The sequence below is a fragment of the Phalaenopsis equestris genome, unplaced genomic scaffold (assembly GCF_001263595.1).
Source record: "Phalaenopsis equestris unplaced genomic scaffold, ASM126359v1 Scaffold000134, whole genome shotgun sequence".
Taxonomy (NCBI): Eukaryota; Viridiplantae; Streptophyta; class Magnoliopsida; order Asparagales; family Orchidaceae; genus Phalaenopsis; species Phalaenopsis equestris.
The window spans coordinates 1,227,896-1,248,315 of NW_018164576.1; the positions used below are offsets into that span (position 1 = coordinate 1,227,896).

At 33.9% G+C, this 20,420-nt stretch overlaps 1 protein-coding gene across 1 annotated transcript; it reads left to right on the forward strand.

The window, feature by feature from the left end:
• Window positions 1-6,652: 6,652 nt before the first annotated feature.
• On the forward strand, window positions 6,653-18,921 carry LOC110021344 (probable serine/threonine-protein kinase PBL3). The gene is made up of 6 exons (XM_020719802.1): window positions 6,653-6,925; window positions 8,520-8,878; window positions 8,952-9,087; window positions 16,763-16,899; window positions 16,985-17,108; window positions 18,149-18,921. The coding sequence occupies exons 1-6, from the start codon at window positions 6,862-6,864 to the stop codon at window positions 18,577-18,579; spliced, it is 1,251 nt and encodes a 416-aa protein (XP_020575461.1). The 5' UTR covers window positions 6,653-6,861; the 3' UTR covers window positions 18,580-18,921.
• The last annotated feature ends 1,499 nt before the right edge of the window (window positions 18,922-20,420 follow it).

The window sequence follows — 20,420 nt, forward strand, 5'->3', positions numbered from 1 at the left end:
GTTGACGAGATAGAGGAGGATGATTAAGAGGGGCTTTTTTCATTTTTTTCTTATGTTTATGTACATTTGGACATATATTATTTATGTAACCATTGATGAATATATTTTAAAGTAAATGCATTTTATTTATATCATTATTTGATTGAATAAATTACTGTTGGACAACTATGTTCTTTTGTTAAACGCTTGAAATTGTATATTAAATATTATGATATTAGGTGTGGTAATATAAATACAAAAAAAGTATTTATTTATTTATTCCTTATGCTACAGTTTTCCATGGCTTTTCATCGGATATCGAAGTCTAACCGACGCTCAAGCTGCGTCACACAAAAACGACTGGCACGACATTTTTTCTACAGTTAACTCGTTGGCTATAAAAAAAAATGCATAAACGACGATTAACCAACTATTTTTACCTGTGTCAAAAAACCGATGGGTGCCACACTTTTTCGATAGATAATCCGTCGGTTATAAAAAAGGATGCATAAATGAAGTATGACCGACAGTTTTGTCTCTTTAAAAAATTGACGGGTGCGATAATTTTCTGACTTATATGTCGTCGCCATTGCCGAAGGACACCGTCGGTGATACGAACCGACGATTACCGATAACTCGATTTTTCTCGAAAAAAACTATGATATTAAAATTGTCGGATAACCGTCAGTAAATTTATATTGTTGAAATATCAGTTGGTTTATCGACAAGCATTTTAGCTACGAGCCTAAAATCGTCAGTAACATCAAAAACAACGGTGTTTTCCTTAAAATAACCGACAGATTTTGGCCGTCGGAAAAAACCTAAATTTATGTAGTGCGAGTCATTGGGTTTGTCTTGCCAATATGCTCACTTTGATTATAAGTTTAATGAAATCAAAGCTAGGATGGTCATGAATTAGAATGTTTCAGATATTTTGAGATTCAGACCTCATGATAAAAATTTGTTGACGGCGCATCAAGTCGCTTAATTCATAATTTGTTCAAAGCCTGGGGCCTCAAAATTTTACAGATAAGTAAACTACACAATTAAATAAATAATAAGAAAAGATCTCGTGCTTTGGACATCTAATATTTTGCCAAGCCTCTATTTGAATTGAGGGAATAATTAAAGAATGCAAATGAAGAAAAAAAAGAGACATGAAATGATTTTTGGGGCATTTAAAGTCAAGTTAACAGCTGCTATGGCATGTTAATCTCAAAATTAGCGCATTAAAAGTTCTCTGAATTTTCAGAAGCTGAAAAGACGTCAATTTTGACTGCTGCTTTCTGATAGCATATGTGTGAATGCATCATCTTAAAGATTCAAACAGGTGAGAAAAGTGAAATGCTTTTCTACAAATATTTATTTTTTATCTCATAACTTTCAACTGAAGTTTCCATTTTTTCTATGGGTATGAAAACTGGATACAGAGATGATGGAAGCCAGCCTAATTAGCATTCACCTTATTCCTTCTACTTCATCATTGTCCTCCGGAATGGGGGATGATGGTAGCTTGCCGTTTTTATTTATTTATTTATTTTTAATTATTATGCAGATTTTGGGGATGCTATGTGTTCTAAATAGAAATTTGATGAGTCGGTTTATAATTATGTTGTGACTGACTTGAGCTGACTTGTGAGTCTTTGATGAGTCCTCAAACACGCCACTTTGACTGGCTGACTGGCGGGTTGCGAGAAAATAATATGAAGCTCTAGTTGTTTTTTTGGTCGTTTCTTAAGGTCGTAGATGAAACAATTGCAGTTCACAGTTGGAATAGCATCGAACAACTATGGTTAATCCAAGGTAGGGTTAGATGATTTATACGTATCATTGTCATTCTTGTCTAAATGATTAAATCTTGTTCTCTAATTTTTTCTATATGTATTTAGTGATTAAAAATATACATATAGTAAATTACATTGGTTTAGTGTGTTTCGTTTAATTTTATAAGTTTAGATTTCATTACATTTTTAAATTAGCTTCCTAAATTCGACAAAGTAATATTGGCAGTTTATTAGGACCCTAAAATTGTGGGGCTTTAGTCTCAATTTTTGGTGCTTATTATTTAAGCCTAATAAGTATTGTGAGTCTTCTCTTTTATGATTATAAAATTATTTTGAAAGAGGAAATTTATTCTGATTGTCTCATTGTTATCCCTTGATGATCTTAGATCCATGTTGTTGGACTTGGAGATCTAACTCTCTTTGATTGACCAACTTTATCCTTGGGTTAGATTTAAACAATTTGATAAATCATGCCATGAGTTGTCCACTGGACTTATTTGTAAAAAGCTTGAGCCATTTTAATTATCTTTAATGAGTCTAATAACTTCTTACATTGGCTTAATTAGTTAATCCAATTTGACTTTAATTTGGTGTTGGTTGAAGTGACCTTTTCGTTCACCCTTTAAGCCTTGACTCTGACCTAGGCTCATGGTGCATTGGATGCTTACTGGCTTGATTCAATCCTCAATTTAACTAATAAATTCCTTGAGATGATTAACAAGTTGCTCTAGGGACATCTAATGACTTAATTTTCTTCTGAGCACATCCAATTTTGATTAAATTAGTCAATGTGGATTGGACCATTAGGTCATGAAATAGGCCCGTAGACTTTATGTCTAGTCCCTCACCCCTCCCCCCTTGTATTAATTAACATATAGTTTGCTCTTTGGTTGACGTAGTCAACATTAAGTGATTCGTTGGATTCCCAAAAAAAAAAAAAACAAAAAAAAAAGAAAACAAACAATCCAAAAAAACAACGAAGCCAATGCAAGCATACAAGTATGCAAGAAAAACATGAAACAAGCCAAATCTAAAATAATAAAAAGTCGGTGTCATTGGGTCTGTGACATATATTAGAAAAGAAAAAGATGGTTAGGCACTCTGGTTCTAATTCTATACATAAATGAGATTTAGAATTAATGGACGAGACACAAGTAAGCAACTCCTAGTCTCCATCACTTGGTTCCGTCTACATGGTGCCTCTGAACCTAAAAGTACATAGGAAAAAAAATAAAAGACTTGATTTGCATGATAACAATGTTAGCGAGAAAGCTAACAAACATGCAACACATATGAGTCGTGTATGGTGGAAGGAGCTAAGCAACACCTATAGTGTCCATAATCATTACATTGCTCCTCCCCGTTACATGTGCAATGTGTATTTTAGGCATGACTCTCTGCAAGAAGGCCAACCTAATATACTAATATTCATATAAAAACAATAAGCAGGAAGTACACCAAAAACACAAAAGGTGATGCCTAAATAGGGCAACCAAACTGACAAAGAACTATAGTCATGACATAAGAAAATGCTACATAACGTCCTAACTCCTAGCCTAGTACACAATCTAACAAGAATGTGTCCTAACCAGCATCTTAGTGCTCGGTATAAGTCTCCGGGTTTATATGACTTTGACAGGGTCACCACACCGACCTCGTCCTAAAGATTTAAGGGATATAAAGCATGTCTCTGAAGATGGATTTTGAAATGGGTTGACCTTATATTTGACCTGTCTTGCTACATGCATGATTTTAAAATTATGGTGGATGTAAAAAATAAAAAAATATATTTTTTTTAACTTTTAAAATAAGGTTCGTTAAAGACAGACACGTAACATACAAAGTGGCACATGTTAGATCCCTTGGACCATTAGCATGGTCATACTTTTGCCAATCCTAATGCTTTAACTTGTATTGCTCATCGGGACTGATTCGACAAGCAATGCTCTTTAATACATCGCAACCAACACGGGGTCACTCGCCTATCGAGTCTGGCTCATTATCCATGCACACATACAAATGAAGCTCTCATAACAGTAGGAAATGATTTGGCTAGAAAAGAAAATACATTCACAAAGGATTCAGCCAGAATTTCTTTCCTAACAAAGAGCTTCCTTTAGAAAATCAACAACACAAATCTAGCATTCTCTATAAGGGTTGGCTAGGAAAAAAAATGCAAAGGACTATAGGGAATCTCACTGCCTTGGTGGTTAATCAACGTCACAAGCTTGTGTCCCAGATGCAACTCTCATAAAAGTAGGAGAGAAGCTCATACAAGTCCTTCCCTAAAGTAATGAAGAAGCTCTCTTCATCGGAGAGATCATCAGAAAAGTTCACTGGAGTTTTCCTTCTCCAAGCTAGGATGATGCTCTCCTTGCCGTGCTTCTTGGAAAGTTAGTCGGAGAAGGAAGAAGTCACCAGAGAAGAAGGAGAAAGGTGAAGACGAAGACGTTGGAAGATGGCCAACTTCCTTGGCTTCTCTCCTTGAGGAAAGTGAGGAGTCTTCCTCTCTTACTCCCTCCAAGAAGCTTTATCCAATGGGAAGATGAAGCTTCCCCTTCTTTCTCTAAGCTCTCAAGTCTCCAAGAGCACCCTCAAGACAAACCTCAAAATCTGAAGTGAAGGGGGGATTAAATGTGGATGATGTATGATGAGAGGGAAATCAACTCAAGCCAAGCATAGACCAACCCAACTAAAAATTTCCCTCATATTTTACCAAAAGTGGCTCATAATGCCACATAAAAGTTTCCAAAAGAGGTATCATGAGCCTCTTTTTACCTCCCCCATGCATATCTTCACATTAGCCAAAGATATCCCACTTTTTGGCTACATGTGGGGGTGCATCGAGGTCAAATCGGCTCCAAAAATGAGAAAAATGTGTTGTGGAAGGGGACCAATGCCTAGATGTTGCGACCCCAGTGCTCAGGCGCCTAGTGTGGCACCTAGTTTCCAGTCCCTCGGGAAAATAACTATATTTTTAGTTGTTTGGGCTCCTAAGCGCTAGGCTTTCCTCCTTCGGGTTTTAAGCCACATAGAGGTTGTTTTGGGCACCTAGGTGTCAGTCTAACCCTGAATATGCTTTTTTCGTCAGAAACGTCCGATAAAGAGTTATCTCGATCTGAAAGCTATGGGAGACCCCATATTAGTATATTATGATCCCCTAACTTCAAAAATGAGTATTTTGCTCAATCATTAATTAAAGAATCTATGGTCAATGAGCATTTTGAACTATGACGCGGGTAATGAGTTCCAAACCCTAATTTATCTATAATGTGCGTAGGAGGGCTCGGTGACTTCCTTTGACCCCGGATAGGTTCCAAATGGATATAGAGAGACCCCTAAATACTATAATGGACACCAAATATGTCAAACGTCCTAGGTGAGTCTGTCTAACTGTGGGTTCTCCCTGATGGGGTTAAATCATCGCAAACGCTAGTTTCGTGTCCCAAACACGTATTAGAGGTCTCAGATGGGTGTCTTGAGCTACATTATGCTACGAGTGAGCAATGAATCGTCTCAAGACAACCATGTGATACCCTACACACATGACATCAAAAATTGATGCCAATACACATCTCAAAGATAGGGTAACAATGCAACTCGCATATGCTCATGCAGCTCCCTACTCCAGTCCCATATGGCCCATTGACGCGTCCAACTATGGCTTACATGGTACGCTTGTGCAACTCCTAACTCCATCCTCTGCAGCCCATGGATGTCGTCATAGCTCACAACTATGACCTATATGACCTACGTGGTCACAACTCCCACAATTTTCTGCTATTGCCTCTATGACCAACTGATGCTCTTGAAGCAACAATCTACGACCCAAGTGATTAACTACTGTCACAGTTATCAGTTACAACTTCTACGATAAGTTGGATCTACAACCACAATCTACAACACTCACAATGAACTACTACCTTCGCGACAATCGATTATAACTATTGCAGTCTGTCGTCACTAAGAACTACAACTAGATTATGAATATATAATTTTATAATTCCATATTTTCTAATTCATAAGAAGAATTGAATTGTTTACTCATCATTCAGAGTGGATAATTTCAACTGGGCTTGACCTCATGATCTTTTCCTATTTTAATGATTTTTCACGTAAAATGTACAGGTGTCTCCTCCAGCTTATTTATATTTAGTTACCTAAGTTATCTGTTTATTTTTCATTCAATATTAAGATAATAAATAATTATTATTCTACTGCCATTATTCTTCCAGCACACTTTACTATTCATTTTTTTACCTCTAGTACTTTTTCGATCAAATGCAATTTCTTCGAGTCAGCATACATATGCTTCTTCGGTGACTCGTGATTGACCGAATAAACATCTAAACATATCAAATTTGAGCATATCATGATCCGACTCATCAGCCCATGCCTCGACTCACTAAAGTGCTATCAATATAAAGAAGAAAAAAGAATGAATGTAGAGTGCAACAAAAAGTTATATTTAAAATCCTTAATAATTATATCTCTATATTCTTATATTAATTGAGCCTCCACATATTGTTTTTTGATAATATATTATAATAATATTTCAATTGGAATCATTCATCCTTTCACAATTAATTAGTCAACCTCTGAGCTGAAGTTCAAACTAAATTAATTAGTCAACAGAAGCTCAACTCAAAATTAATTCAGAATTTCATTTACACCCACGAATATTCTTTTTTGAAAAAGTAAAGAAAGGGTCACGCACATACCCACTCAATTCCTATGTAATTACATTAAGCATCTAAATTTTAATTTAAAAAAAAATTACATAAATAGCACTCAAAAATTACTTATTAACATATTTCACACCCAAACGTTCATATTTATAAAACAAGCACTTTTTTTCTCACTTCCCTTAATATTGAGAGGCGCCTATCTGAATATTACAGTTAGGAAACGGTGGCTACTCGTCTCCCATGACTTCTCTCCTGGTTCTTAAATCCGCGAAAAATGCACAAAAATCTTGAGCGCTGGAAGCAGTGAAAATTCTAGGAAAAATCTAGTTTATTGGCGATTCGTCTTCTCCTATCAAGGACTTCATTATAGATGGGTGGCTTCTGAAGGTGTTCTTATCGGGGTTTAGCCGATGGGTAACTGCTTCCAATTTCTTTCGACATTGAGAAGAACTCACAGCTCTCACAATACTTCCGGTTAATCCTTTCTCTACCTTTCTGTACCTCTCTCCATTGGTTGCTGTCTTTACCTTTTTTTGGAAGCTTTCTTAACTTTAATGGCATTTTTATTTCTTTACTGGTGCTTGAATGTTTAGCAACTAGAATTAGGTTAGTCATGCTTGAAAGCTTGGTAAATCTTGGAGTTTTATGGCTTAATTAATGTAGAAGCTGCAAACCCTAGGCAGGAAAGGAAAGTAATAAGATCTGGAATGTGCAAACATTTTTGCTTAGGTGGATATCTTTGTAGTTAATGTGTTTAGGGTTAGCTTCAAAAGCTATTTTATTCCACAATTCATTTTATTGGATTTTTATTTATAGACCAAACGGGCTTATTTTTAGGCCGTGTGTGAGTTTGAGTGCTTTCTGATGAGAAAAAAAGTGCTTCTTTTAAAGTGCAATCTTTGTTGTAAGATCAGCAGATCCTTAAAAAAGAGTGATACCACTTTGTTTTTTAATTTTAATATCATTATTATTATTATTGTTTTTACTTTACATGCTTATGAATTTGAGGTGCTCATGACTTGGGAAGACAATTGCTGTAATTTGAGATCACTTTTTAAGTAACAAGCTGCATAGTTGAATACAACACCTCCTATAACTAACTCAGCCTATATATACACCCTTTACTGGTGTATCAGTTTATATACTAAAAGATAGGAATATATTTCCTTTTGCTTGCCAACTCCTGTATGTTTAAAACACCGCTTCTACCTCTGCTGTCTTCCTACATTAAGAAGTGCGACATGTCATTTAATCCATGTTGTCAATAATTGCTTATATGTTCTGTTTTCTAGTTCGTGTGTTTGTGTATTCGAGTTGCCAATATATGCTAAAGGGATCCAGAATTTTGTTGCTCATATTGCTAATTTTCTTCATGGCAATGCTGCTAAAAGAATTTTAGGACCATTTTTTATGAACTCCAGATTTAGCTGATGACTAAATGGTTCAATATCTTATGTTCTTCCATTTCTTATGTTATTTATGAGTTATTTTGAGTTAAAAGATTTAGATTGCATATGTTTCAGGGTTACTTTTCATATATTGTTTAGTGGTGGAGCATAATTTTTTTTCCTGTACTTAGAGAAATCGCTAGACAGATTTAATCAAGGCATGGGTTGTTTCACTAAGGTGTTTTTGTGACATTTGTCATATTTTTTAGTTTCTATAGTTTTCTTTATAAAGAGGAGGAACTGTCTTTATCTTGCAGTAAAGGAATATTCCTTACAATCAAATTTTAGTGTAGTGAAATTTGCGTTGCAGCAATGTTAAAAGAGCCATCATTTGGGTTAACTTGTAAAAAAATTTTGTGTTTTTTGTTTGTTTCTTGATCCTCTTTTCTATTTTCTTTTCTTTTTTTCACTCTACTGATTGAATTAGGTTTCACTTTTTTTTCCACAACGTATTTCTCATTAAGTATCTGAATTTTATGTTTTAAAGTTGCAAGCAATTGATATTTTGAAGTCACATCTTCAAATTCAAAAGTTTATCATTATCAAATGATAAACAACTTATAATTATGAAATCTTGAGCAAATGGCGTATTATCAGATCTTTTAAATCTCATGTCGCAGGCCAATCAAAACACAAGTCAATTTCATCAACAATCCCTTCCACCTTAATCGGTTCAACTCCTTCAAACCTCACTGCACCTTCATATGAAGAAATTCGTTCTTTTGACACTCTTCCTACTCCACGAACTGAGGGCGAGATCTTAGCATCTTCAAATTTGAAGAACTTCACATTCAATGAATTAAAAAATGCAACCAGGAATTTTCGCCCCGATAGTCTTCTCGGGGAAGGAGGATTTGGTTATGTCTATAAAGGTTGGATTGATGAACAAAGTTTGACAGCATCGAAACCTGGAGTTGGTATGATTGTTGCTGTTAAAAAGCTTAAACCAGAGGGCTTTCAGGGCCACAAAGAATGGCTAGTATGATTCTTAACTTAATTTTTGTCAATTTTTTCTCTAGCTTTGATGGTTATTTTATGTCTGATGAATGCAGACTGAGGTTGATTATCTTGGACGGCTTCGCCACCCAAATCTGGTTAAGCTAATTGGATACTGTTCGGAAGGTGATGACAGGTTGTTGGTCTATGAATTCATGCCCAAAGGAAGCCTAGAAAATCATCTTTTTAGAAGTAAGTGGTAACTAATATCTTGCAAATTAATATCTTGATAAAGGGGATTGACGCAGAAGCCAAGGACCCGCAGTTTTTTGCGAGTACTGTGATCACGAGACGGTTCAAGCAAGAATCCAGTCCCGTCATACTTGGCTTACGGGATTTTCTCAACCTATTATCAATTCAACTGGATTTTTTTTTTATATTTTTGCATTATTTCCTTTTCTTTCTTCTAATTAAGGTTCAGTTTAATTATTAGTATAAATGTCTTATGTAAAAGCTGAGTTGGTAGACTTTTGGTTATTATTATGTTATTTGGAGCTTTTTTCTCCTAATTTTTTCTATTAGAGTGTCGTGTTTTTGGATTTTTTTCAGGCAGCGTGTCTGTTGTATGATAGGATCAAAGTGGTGATATCTCTCAAATGCTCGGAGGCCTCTTTCATCATTTAATTTGCTGCGTACTGCTGTTTGACAGCTTCCGATTCGCTTTCATCTAGCCCTATTTGTTGGATTTCAACCGACAAACACCCTCTCATTTTCTTTATCTATCCAACAACTTACATACCCCTTTATTGTGTTCTTTTACACATTCTAGTTACCCTAGAACGGTATAGTTTGGTATCAGAGCTCTGCAAACTAAAAATTACGAGGATTTGTTTTCTTGCCCCAAATCCAAAATTGCCAAAAAAAATCTTCACCATACCCAAATCATTCATATGTAATACCTAGTCTTAAGCCTAAAATTTTTAAAACTACTCTATTTCCACAAAAATTTCTCCCAAAACATCTACACCAAAACATAAGCCCTCGACCAACCTTGATTTTCAATCCTACATCCAACAGAACCTAATATAGAGAAAATGATGCTATGCCGCTAAGAAGAAACCCTCAGGGAGTTGCCTAGAAATTTACTATGGAGGATATACAATGGAAAATATTCCAACTGCAGTAGAGGCTTATCAACTTCAAGAGAAAACAATCAGATGAGGTCACCCGTAGCCACAATGGTGACTGCTAGATCAAGGGGAGGAAATGAATCCCTTACTTTAGAAAGTTTCCAATGAAGAAGAAAGGATGCCACGTGGATTTGACATTGAATATTAGAGGGGAAGCAAGGATGATTGGCGGTCGCATGGATATAGATGTGTTTATTGAGTGGCTTCAGATAGTGGAATGAGTCTTTGAGTATAAGGATATTCCATCCGACAAAATGGTCAACCTAGCTGCTATTAAGCTAAAGAATTTTTATTTATTTATTTTTTATTTATTTCTTAATGGTGGGAGAACCTGAAGCATCTTCAATCACAGGAAGAGAGGAGTAAAATTCTCTATTTGGTTCAATATAAAATGAGAAATATAGCGCAAATAGATGTCAACATATTACAAACATGATATGTTCTTGAGCTTCATCACTAATAGTAGTAAGATATCTTGGTAGGGGAGCACAACTCTGAGTTTGAGAAGCTTATCTTGAAATATGGGCTATTGGAGCCCGAGGAGACGGCCCTAGCTCCTGTTGATTGACAACGTAGTATAGTTACAATCCTATTAGACATTACATGATGCTCATGCCCTAGTTTCAAAAGTGAAAAATAATATTATCGGGTGATTGCCACTCCTTACAATCAGAGTTCAACCCAAGTCAAGCAACAAAAGCGCACTAAACCGAGCTTCCAAGCCTATCCCGCTTGAGTAGAAAAAAATTTAGAGTGAAGGACTGGTGAAACTAACCAGTACTTTCAAATCAGTCTCAGACAGTAAGTGCGTCAAGCGCCATAGTTTTGGGAGCAAAGCATTATATTGCCCTAACAAAAGTATGTCTCTTTTATTGAGCATAGAGCAGTTGAAGAAATAGATGATAACAAGAGAAAATGACAATGTTAGAGATGAGTCTCAATTTTCTTTGGATGAGGAATGTTGGTGATTCAAGATGAGCCTAAGCAAAGAAATCACAATATGATTAACATTGATTATCATAGAAAATATTAAGTTCGAGTAGCAGATGCTTGAAAAAGGATAAACCCCTCTTGAAGGAGTTGTTAGATATCATGATTGATAATTTTTCTTCTGGGTGGCTGTCACTGATGATAGTCCAAAATGTGATAAAGTTCATTCCAGGATTGATTTCTCCAGACATTCCTTTTTATCAAATATGCTCACCAAGTACAAGGAGCATGTCATTCACGTTGCAGATTTAATGACTCAAGACTTGGTTCGTGAGAGTATTAGCCTAGATGCAATTCCTGTTCTGGTTGTGCCAAAAAAGGATGACTGTTTATTCTATCAGGACAATCTTTGGAATGATGAGTGTGTTTTAGAGCTGTTTGGAGTGAGCATGAGCGTAAATTTTATAGTAGAGTTGCCTCAGACACAAAATGATAATGACTATTTTAATTGTGGTAGATCAATTTCAGAGGCTTCATGGGATGAATACGAAGCTCCTCCTATCTGGGGAGAATGACGCGACAACCAGGGATCCATAGAACCACAAATTTTTGTGATTATTGTGATCGCGAGATGGGTCTGATGGGAATTCTATCCCGTTATGCTTCCCTTACAAGACTTTTTCGCTCTATTATCAAGTCACTTTAATTTTTTACTTTTTCTGCATTTTTTTAATTTCTTTTCTTCTAATTAGGATTTAGTTTAATTATTAGTATAAATATCATATGTAAAAGCTTAGCTGATTTTTTTTTTGTTAAGCTATCTAGAGATGTTTTTTTTTTTTAAATTTTCTATTGGAGTGCTTTATCTTTGAATTCTTTTGATTACGTGTCTGTAGTTTGATAGGATCAAAGTTGCGGACATTCTAAGGCCTTATTCATCGTCCAGTTTGCTGCCAATGGTTGTTTGATAGTAGAAAATAGTCATTTTTCACTTTTGATTCGTTGTCATCCATCCATTCCTGTCGGATTTCAACTGACATTCATCCTCCCGCTTTCCTTACCTATCCAACAACATATCTACCCCTTTCTTATGTTATCTGACACCTTCTAGGAGCCATGGAACGATATCAGGGATGTTTTTCAGTTTGCCATGAAAGCATCCTTTTCATTTAGAAAAACCTAGTGCTTTTATTTTCTATTTGATTGTTAATCATTACCAGTATATTCTAATGCATACATTTATAATTACCTATGATAATATGAAATTAAATGAAACATGTTTAACCCTTATTATTTAGAAAAAAAATATTATTTGACCAATAAGTGGAAGTAGGTAAGTTTATGGCGACCTTTTGTGTCAAGCTAGATACAAAACTGGACTAAATTTATTTTGGTTTTTTATTTTTATGTTTTGTATGGTTTTGCAAATTTCATTTCATATAGCGAAGTCTTGACCTAATTTGGATCTTACTAATTATCTTTCCAGGAAATAGAGAATTTGTCCAAGAAATAGCAGCACAAAAATTTCAGGAAGACCTAATAGCTTCCACTTGTTGAAAAAAGCTTTTATAAATTCAATATGTAAATGTATTTTTTTTCCTTTCTTGCAATGATGATTCCTTCACAAATAGCACGATCAGGTTGTTTTTGGCATGCTCGTACTTTTTTAATTTTAGTAATAAATTTTTGAAAGCTCTCCTTGGTTGTTTTAGACCATATAAAGATTTATTAGTTTGTAGACTTTACTATCAGTGGTTTCTTATCCTGATTGTATGGTTAAGTAGACTTTATCTTCATTATATCTACTTGGGAAGACATTTTTATATCAAGTTAGTGTAAGGGGCGGGCTAAATAAGTAACCGGAGAGTGAATGACTCTTAAGTGAATTAATTTTAGCAAGTGGTGTAATTTCCTTGTAACCAATTCAGTAAAATTGAGTAAACCTTTTCGCAATCAGTTTGACCTTATATTTTTCAATGCACACATCAGCCTTTTATTTACTACTGAAGATTACTTTGCACCTACTCGTTCCCTTTGTTAGAGCCAAGAGATTCCATGTGCCATATCTTTTCAATCCCCGTATCTCATCATGAACAACATCTTGTCATTTATATGTTTTCAAGGCTTCATAAATATTGTTGGGAATGACAAAGCTAGATAAATTTATTATAAAAGCATGTCCTATGGAGATTAGTTGTCATAGCGGATATACTCATTTATTGGTTATCTTTGTAATGTTTGTATGATCCTTGCACATTCTCTATGGCAACTAAATGCTATCACAATGAGGGATATTCAGGGTTTTGATTAGATGTGTGATATTTATATTACCTTTGTTTGTTGATAATAATTTTGTATCTTGCTCATTGTTTGTGATCTTGGGATTTTTTAATGTGGTCAGGAAGATGAGTTTTGGGTACATCAAGGAGAAATGTAGGCTCAAAAAGTATGACATATATTCTAAAAAACTCATTCAATTAAAATGTTAGAATTCTTTCCTTAAAACTAAGTTTTGAGAACGAAGGGTTGATTAAAAAAAAAGAGGTTATGTTCATAGTGTTTTTGCTTTTTCTTAGTCTTAGGATAATAATATTTATACCATTGTTAGTTAGGCGAGCAACTAATAAATATATATCTTATGGCTTTTGGGTTGAGTTTGTTCTATTTATGTAGTGGTACGTGAACAAAGACAAAGCATCAAATGACTTTTAAGGGAATAGTGGATATGGGTCCATTTGTGGGGTAGAATTGAACAAGGACTTGAAGTAAGAATTTGTATCTTATTATTCTTGATGGCATGCAATTAACGAGCTATACGAAAATCACTACAATCTTTCCTTAATAATATTTTGGAATATTATTAGTGATTACAATATATCTAATAACTTCTAGAGAATACCTATTTTTTCATGGGATAATTTCATGTAATTTAAGTAGTTCATAAGTTTGAAATGTTTTTTTTTTCTATTGCTAGTCTTGAGAACTTAAATTTTCATTTTACACAGGTTTTATATGCGTGGATAAAGTTTTCTCAATAGTGTGACAAGTTTTAGAGTTATCTTTTATCAAGAAATTTTTATTAAGGAGAATAATTAACAGTTTAGGATATAAGCCATGCAATTCCCGAGATATTGATACCCTTGAGATAGGTTTCAAATATCACTATGAATGTGGAAATAGGTTCAAGAATTTATACGGATAGTTTGGACATACTTTCTTGATTTTTTTTTTTTTTATAGTTGACATTTGTGGCTCTTAAGTAGCTCAAGGTTTTATTTACAAAGATGGGAATAATTTTTTGAGATACATAAAATTTGGATTGCTGAGATGGAGGTGTCGCGATATGTTTGCACTTTCTTTGTGAAAGGATGCATATTTTGGGGTTGTTTGGTTTGCTGAAAAAATAATGAATTATAAAATAAATATAATACCGGGGTAAAATATTGTATTTGAAATACTTTAACGTTGTTTGGTTCAGTGCAAAAATAAATGAAGCACTTCAAATTTTTTCTTGTTTGGTTTGAAGTAAAATAATGTATTGGACAATGGCGGCAGAGGCAAGTGTGTTGTTGTAGGCAGCGGAGGTGGGTATTTGAGGTAGTTGACGACAATGGTATTCGGTGGTGGGTGGTGTTCGAGGCTGGTGGTAGCAGTTGTCGGCGTCGGCCGGGCCTGGGGGGCAGGCACTGGTGGCCTGCCGACGATGCCTGACACTAATCGCCGGTGTGCAGCGGCGGTTGTTGGCAGACTGCTTGTAGTTAATTTAGATAATATTTTGCTCAATTTGAGTAAGTAAAAAGTTGTTATCAGTGACTCACTACTTACAAAATTATGACTAAAGATCTAAGATGCACTAAACATTTTCTTAGTTTTTTTTGGTGCAATTTCCTTGCAATGAGAAAGGGGTGCCTCCTTTAGGAAAATTTGCCATCGATCTCCTTGAGTAAACTAGTCTTCTAATTTGTAAACTAGCTAACAACCTAGGTTCTTCTAGTTTGTAAACTAGCTAACAACCTAGGCGTAGCTAGGTCATGTTTGACGATGGAGCAAAATGATACGTGCCGTAGAGTATGGTGCTAATCAACTCCATTTGTATGGCGGTGAGACACATCAAAAGAGCGAGCTATTTGTGCATGCATGAGAAATAGTGTATAGCGCATTACCCCAATGACTTTCACTAAGTTTATTTTTTAGATTTAATATGAAAAAAAAATTATAACATAATTAGGAAGATAAAATTTAATTTTTATATTTTTGTATATCTAATATCTAAAATTTAAAATTCTTTTGATTAGCACATAAAAAAGATTAATACTAATTTTTATAAGGTTCAATACAACTTTTTCTTGAATATGTTTTAATTTGACTAAGACACAAAATCTTATATATCTGAATATTAAACTTTTAGTGTTGAATATATAAATATATAAGAATTGTATGGTATGTATATAAATTTCACAATAAACACACACTCTTACGCTCACAAACATACCTACTTACCTACTTACATGTGTATATATATGGAGCAAAAATTTGCTTTAATTGTCCTTTGCATTATTGTGAGCTCCATTCATTTGATGAGGATGATGATGAAGATTATGTTTTTTGTGATTATAATGATGTTGAAGAAATAAATTATATCTGTTTTACTTATGAAAAGGAAGCTTATGAAAATATTAGACATATAAAAAATTATAATATTTTAAATTTTAAGTAATTGAGATATAGAGCACTTAAATTTAAATATTATTTATGATATTTCTATTATCATATCATTTCATCTTTTGATTTAATATTCTTTCATATTTACTTAAAAATTTTAATAATTTTTAAATATTCTGTTTATATTTAAAATGGCCATGCGTCATGCGGTGTGGCTCTATAGAGACCTTTTTATTATGGGGTGCCATTCATAATTGACAAGTATGATATACATCATTTGATGGTCCATTTTTAGCATTGTAGATTGTTTGAAAAATTAATTTATCTGTTGATTTTGCAACATGTATTCTCTTTTATTTTAACTGTTGTTATGCAATATATGCAAAACCAAAATAGAAGTTTTGGGAAGGTCTTTTTTGCATTCTTTAAAACATCTTATATGTTAATAGGAAAGGACTTAGCATATGCAGGCTGGACACTTGAGTATTCAAATTTTCTCTATTGTCAACTATATTGAATGACAAAGTCAAGTTTTTGCTATTGTGTTTTTTGGGAGGTAATCTAGTTACCTAAAGATGTAAAAAGCAAACATTTTATGACTTGATGTTGAATATAGAGTCATGATTCATTCTCATATGAAATGATGTGGGTAAAGATCCTCATAGAAGAGTTTGATTTTTCAGTAACTAAGCTTGTGATTTTACAGTGATAAACATGCAATCCTATACATTGCGAACATTCTAATATTTCATTAAAGGACCAAATATATTGAAGTTGTTGAGATTTGTATCTTATTTTGAGGGATCTAATTGTAAATAGGAAATATAGAAGAAGTCTAGGGGTTATTTGTAAAAGGATTATAAGGCTCTATAGAAGCCCAACTCATGAATGAAGGAAAAAAATGCTTTATCAAATTAAACTTTTCTTTAGAAGCTGATTGTCATCTCATGTGAGATGCTGCGTTCTCCAAGAATATTGCTATTCCTTAAGTTTTTTAGTTTAAAATAAGTGGTGGATATTTTTATCAAAGCTCCGAGTCATCCATTATTTTTTTTTTCCTTATATATGTATATTCCCCTTTATTTGTTTGATTTCAAATATGTTGTAATTGCACCATTTATATGTCATTTTATTTTTGAAATTAGGGAGTGCAGAGCCATTATCATGGGGTATAAGAGTCAAAGTTGCACTGGGAGCTGCGAGAGGACTCTCTTTTTTACATAATTCTGAATCACAAGTCATTTATCGAGATGTGAAAGCTTCGAATATTCTCCTTGATTCTGTATGCTTTGAAGCCATTGTTCAAATTCTTTTACCACAAAATTTTCTCCTTGATTCAGTATGATGATTTGTCTACTTAAATTCAGGAATATAATCCGAAGCTTTCTGACTTTGGCTTGGCAAAAGCCGGACCGACGGGGGATAGGACTCATGTCTCCACACAAGTGATGGGCACACAAGGATATGCGGCTCCGGAATATATTGCAACAGGTTATGTTTACTGTGTGGAAAGTATATACTGCACTTTATGTTATCTTGACCATCGATCATAACATTTATGTCAAAATCTATGAAATGAATCTATACTTAATCTTGGTTAGCATTTGAGCATTCCCTAATGCCAACGGAAAAAGTCCTAACTTGAGTGGGAGCGAGAAATGGCATGAGCTTTCTATCTTGTTTCTTGGGAATAACGTCTATATTTTATCCAATGATGGCAAGAAGTAGACAAAAATTCGGCAAAATTCACTCATAATGAGATTGAATATGATAGAATTGAGAATACTAATGTATATATATGCTGACCGTAGATTAAGTAGAAATTATATGAAACATTTAGAAGTAACACCTACAGAAGATGAGAAAATTGAAAATTAAGGGTATGCATGTCCATGTGGAGTGATAAGGAAGAAGAGTGTTAGCCTTTAATTCAAGTATGTACTGTCTGACACATGCCACCTACAGAAGATGAGAAAATTGAAAATTAAGGGTTTGTATGTCCATGTGGAATGATAAGGAAGAAAAGTGTTAGCCTTTAATTCAAGTATGACGGTATAGATTCAACACATATCTTACATGTGCCAAACACATAGTCAATGCGATTGATTAAAAAATAATAAATTATTATTGTGTTTTGGATTAAGTGAAATAATGACTGTAAGAATGGTGAACCACCAAATAGCCAAAAGACTAATAAAAGTTTTCTAATTTTGTTTAATAATCCATTTGTTTATATTTTCTTTCTGTGATGTTATTTTTTTTCCTTATATAAAAACATATTATTGTATTATTTGGATTGCATGAATTTTATAAATAAGTATACTGTGTGTCTGATGTTCATGTTCTACGTTTTCAATCTTTATGAGAAATGAAGCACAATTTATAAACCCAGTCTCCAATACTTGGGGTGCTTCTGGTGATGATGGAGATGTTAGACTTTTGCAATAATGTACAATCAATATTGATTTGTTCTGAATAGTTCCTCCTCATCCTAAACCTTCTCTCTCTTACAAAACTCAAAACCTTAGCAGGCAGGCTAACAGTAAGGGCTGATGTCTATAGCTTTGGGGTGGTTCTACTAGAACTGCTTTCAGGACGCCGTGCCGTCGATAAGAACAAAGTCAGCACGGAACAGATTCTAGTGGACTGGGCGAAACCGTTCCTCGGCGACAAACGAAAGCTGTTCAGAATCATGGACACGAGATTGGAAGGCCAATATGCTAAGAAAGGCGCATTCACCGTAGCAAATCTCGCTTTGCAGTGCATCAGCATGGATTCAAAGCAGCGTCCGCAGATGCGCGATGTTCTCGCCGTGTTAGATACTCTTCAAAGTGCGAAAGATGGAACGAATTCTCTGCAAAAAGAACAAAGGGATATTGCTGTGAAGTTGAACATGAAGCCTCGAGCTTCGCCTCGACGACGTAGAGCAACCAATTCTGTAGCTCTGCCATCTCAGATATGATCTTACTTATTTGATAGTCGGGTGAATTGTTTAAATAGTCTCCTGATTGTTTATATGTGTCATTTTAATCTGAATCAATAGGAGTGTCAAATTAATTCTCAAATTTTTAAAATTGAGGTTGAAATAATCCTCACCCTTGTTAAAAGAGTCCGGGGGTTAAATTGACTTTTTTTTTTAGATTCTGGGACTAAAATGACCCCTTATAAAGAGTTGAGGATTATTTTGACATTTTTCTCTTTAATATTCTGATGTAGATTGTGTTTTTAAATGAATCAATTTTGTAGTAATTGTCAGCAGCTTGTATCCACTTACTGAAAATGCGGCTATGAATTTGGTGCACTGTTCGGCTGAGTAGCATATTTAATCATTAGATTTGGTGTTTTTGGTTGTACCGTTTGTTTGTATCAACTATAAAATGCAGAGCTGCTAAAATGAGGCGTTTTAGGCCTTAGAGCTGCTATTTGACTATTTCTATGTAACCGAATGATTTTCTCTAGTGTGAAGTGTAAGGGTTGTATGATATGTATGTAAATCCTACATTAGAAGAATGTAACCGAGTGAATTAAAAAAGAATTTTTTTAAGTAATGAAAGTGTGCTACAAGTCCCACAATGGCTTGGTGAGATAATAAATATTTGATAAAAAAAATATTATATATGAAAAATCTACATTACATTTATTTTCAATTAAATTTAATATTTTAGTCTATCATAACACAAAATTATATCTTAAAAATTTTAGTTATAATACATGTATGTTAAGACTTATCTATCAAAATTTGAACAAATAGGCTGAATGTCTTTTCCTTTACTTTCATTCCAATAAATAATCGTCTGTACAATCTATTTTAGATACGTAATATTCTATATAAACTATTCAAGGTAACTTAATTAATATATATGCCTAATTTAAAAATTCAGCTAAAAGGAAAGATTTTATGTCATCATAATATTTCCTTCTTTGCAGTATTGTGAAGAAAGAAACTCTTTATTTACTCATGATTGATATTATCTATAAAATCAAAATGTATTTTATATTTACAATGAATAGTCGTTTAATTGCAGGAATTTATATTTGTAGGATACAATCCTTATGTATTTAATTATCACAACTTTTTTTATACATGACACTGGTGTTTTAATTGTGCATGAAAAAATGTCTTCAACTTTTAAATAATAATAATATTATTATTTATGGTGTGATATTAAAGATTTTTTTATTTTCGGGAAATGTGAGCCCAAAGCATAATATGTGCGATTTAAACTTGCGACCTTAGAATGAGTGATTGCACTCGCAATCATTATGTTACTTACAGATAAGTGCGTTTGATATTAAAGATTTAAATGCTAAGTCGATGTTTGCTGGCCACTTTTAAGTAGGGTGTATGTAGGATTTACGCTAAATCCTGCTAAACGACAAATAATTGTGACGCAGGCCTCCTTAAATTTGGGATTTGATAAATCTTGTAGGAAGCTGAATTTACAAGATTTAGAGAAGTTGAAGTTTGTGGAAAGAGAGAAATTTAGTGAATCATATTGAAATTGACAAATATTTCTTCAGGATTTATTAGAATTTATCTATGAACATACCAAATAGTTTTTCAATATTTAACCCTTTCAAAATTTCATAAATCCAAATTGTAGAATTTAATAAATCCTATTTCAACAAAATCCTAGTTGCAACCAAATAACCCCTAAGTGTGGAAAAAATATTACATCCGGATGACCTTCAACGGGATTAGGTGTGGATGGTAGTATATAGATGTTATCAGGTAGTATTATAATTTTATTTTGATAAAATAACATCATAATACTATCTGATAATACTTAAATATTATTATCC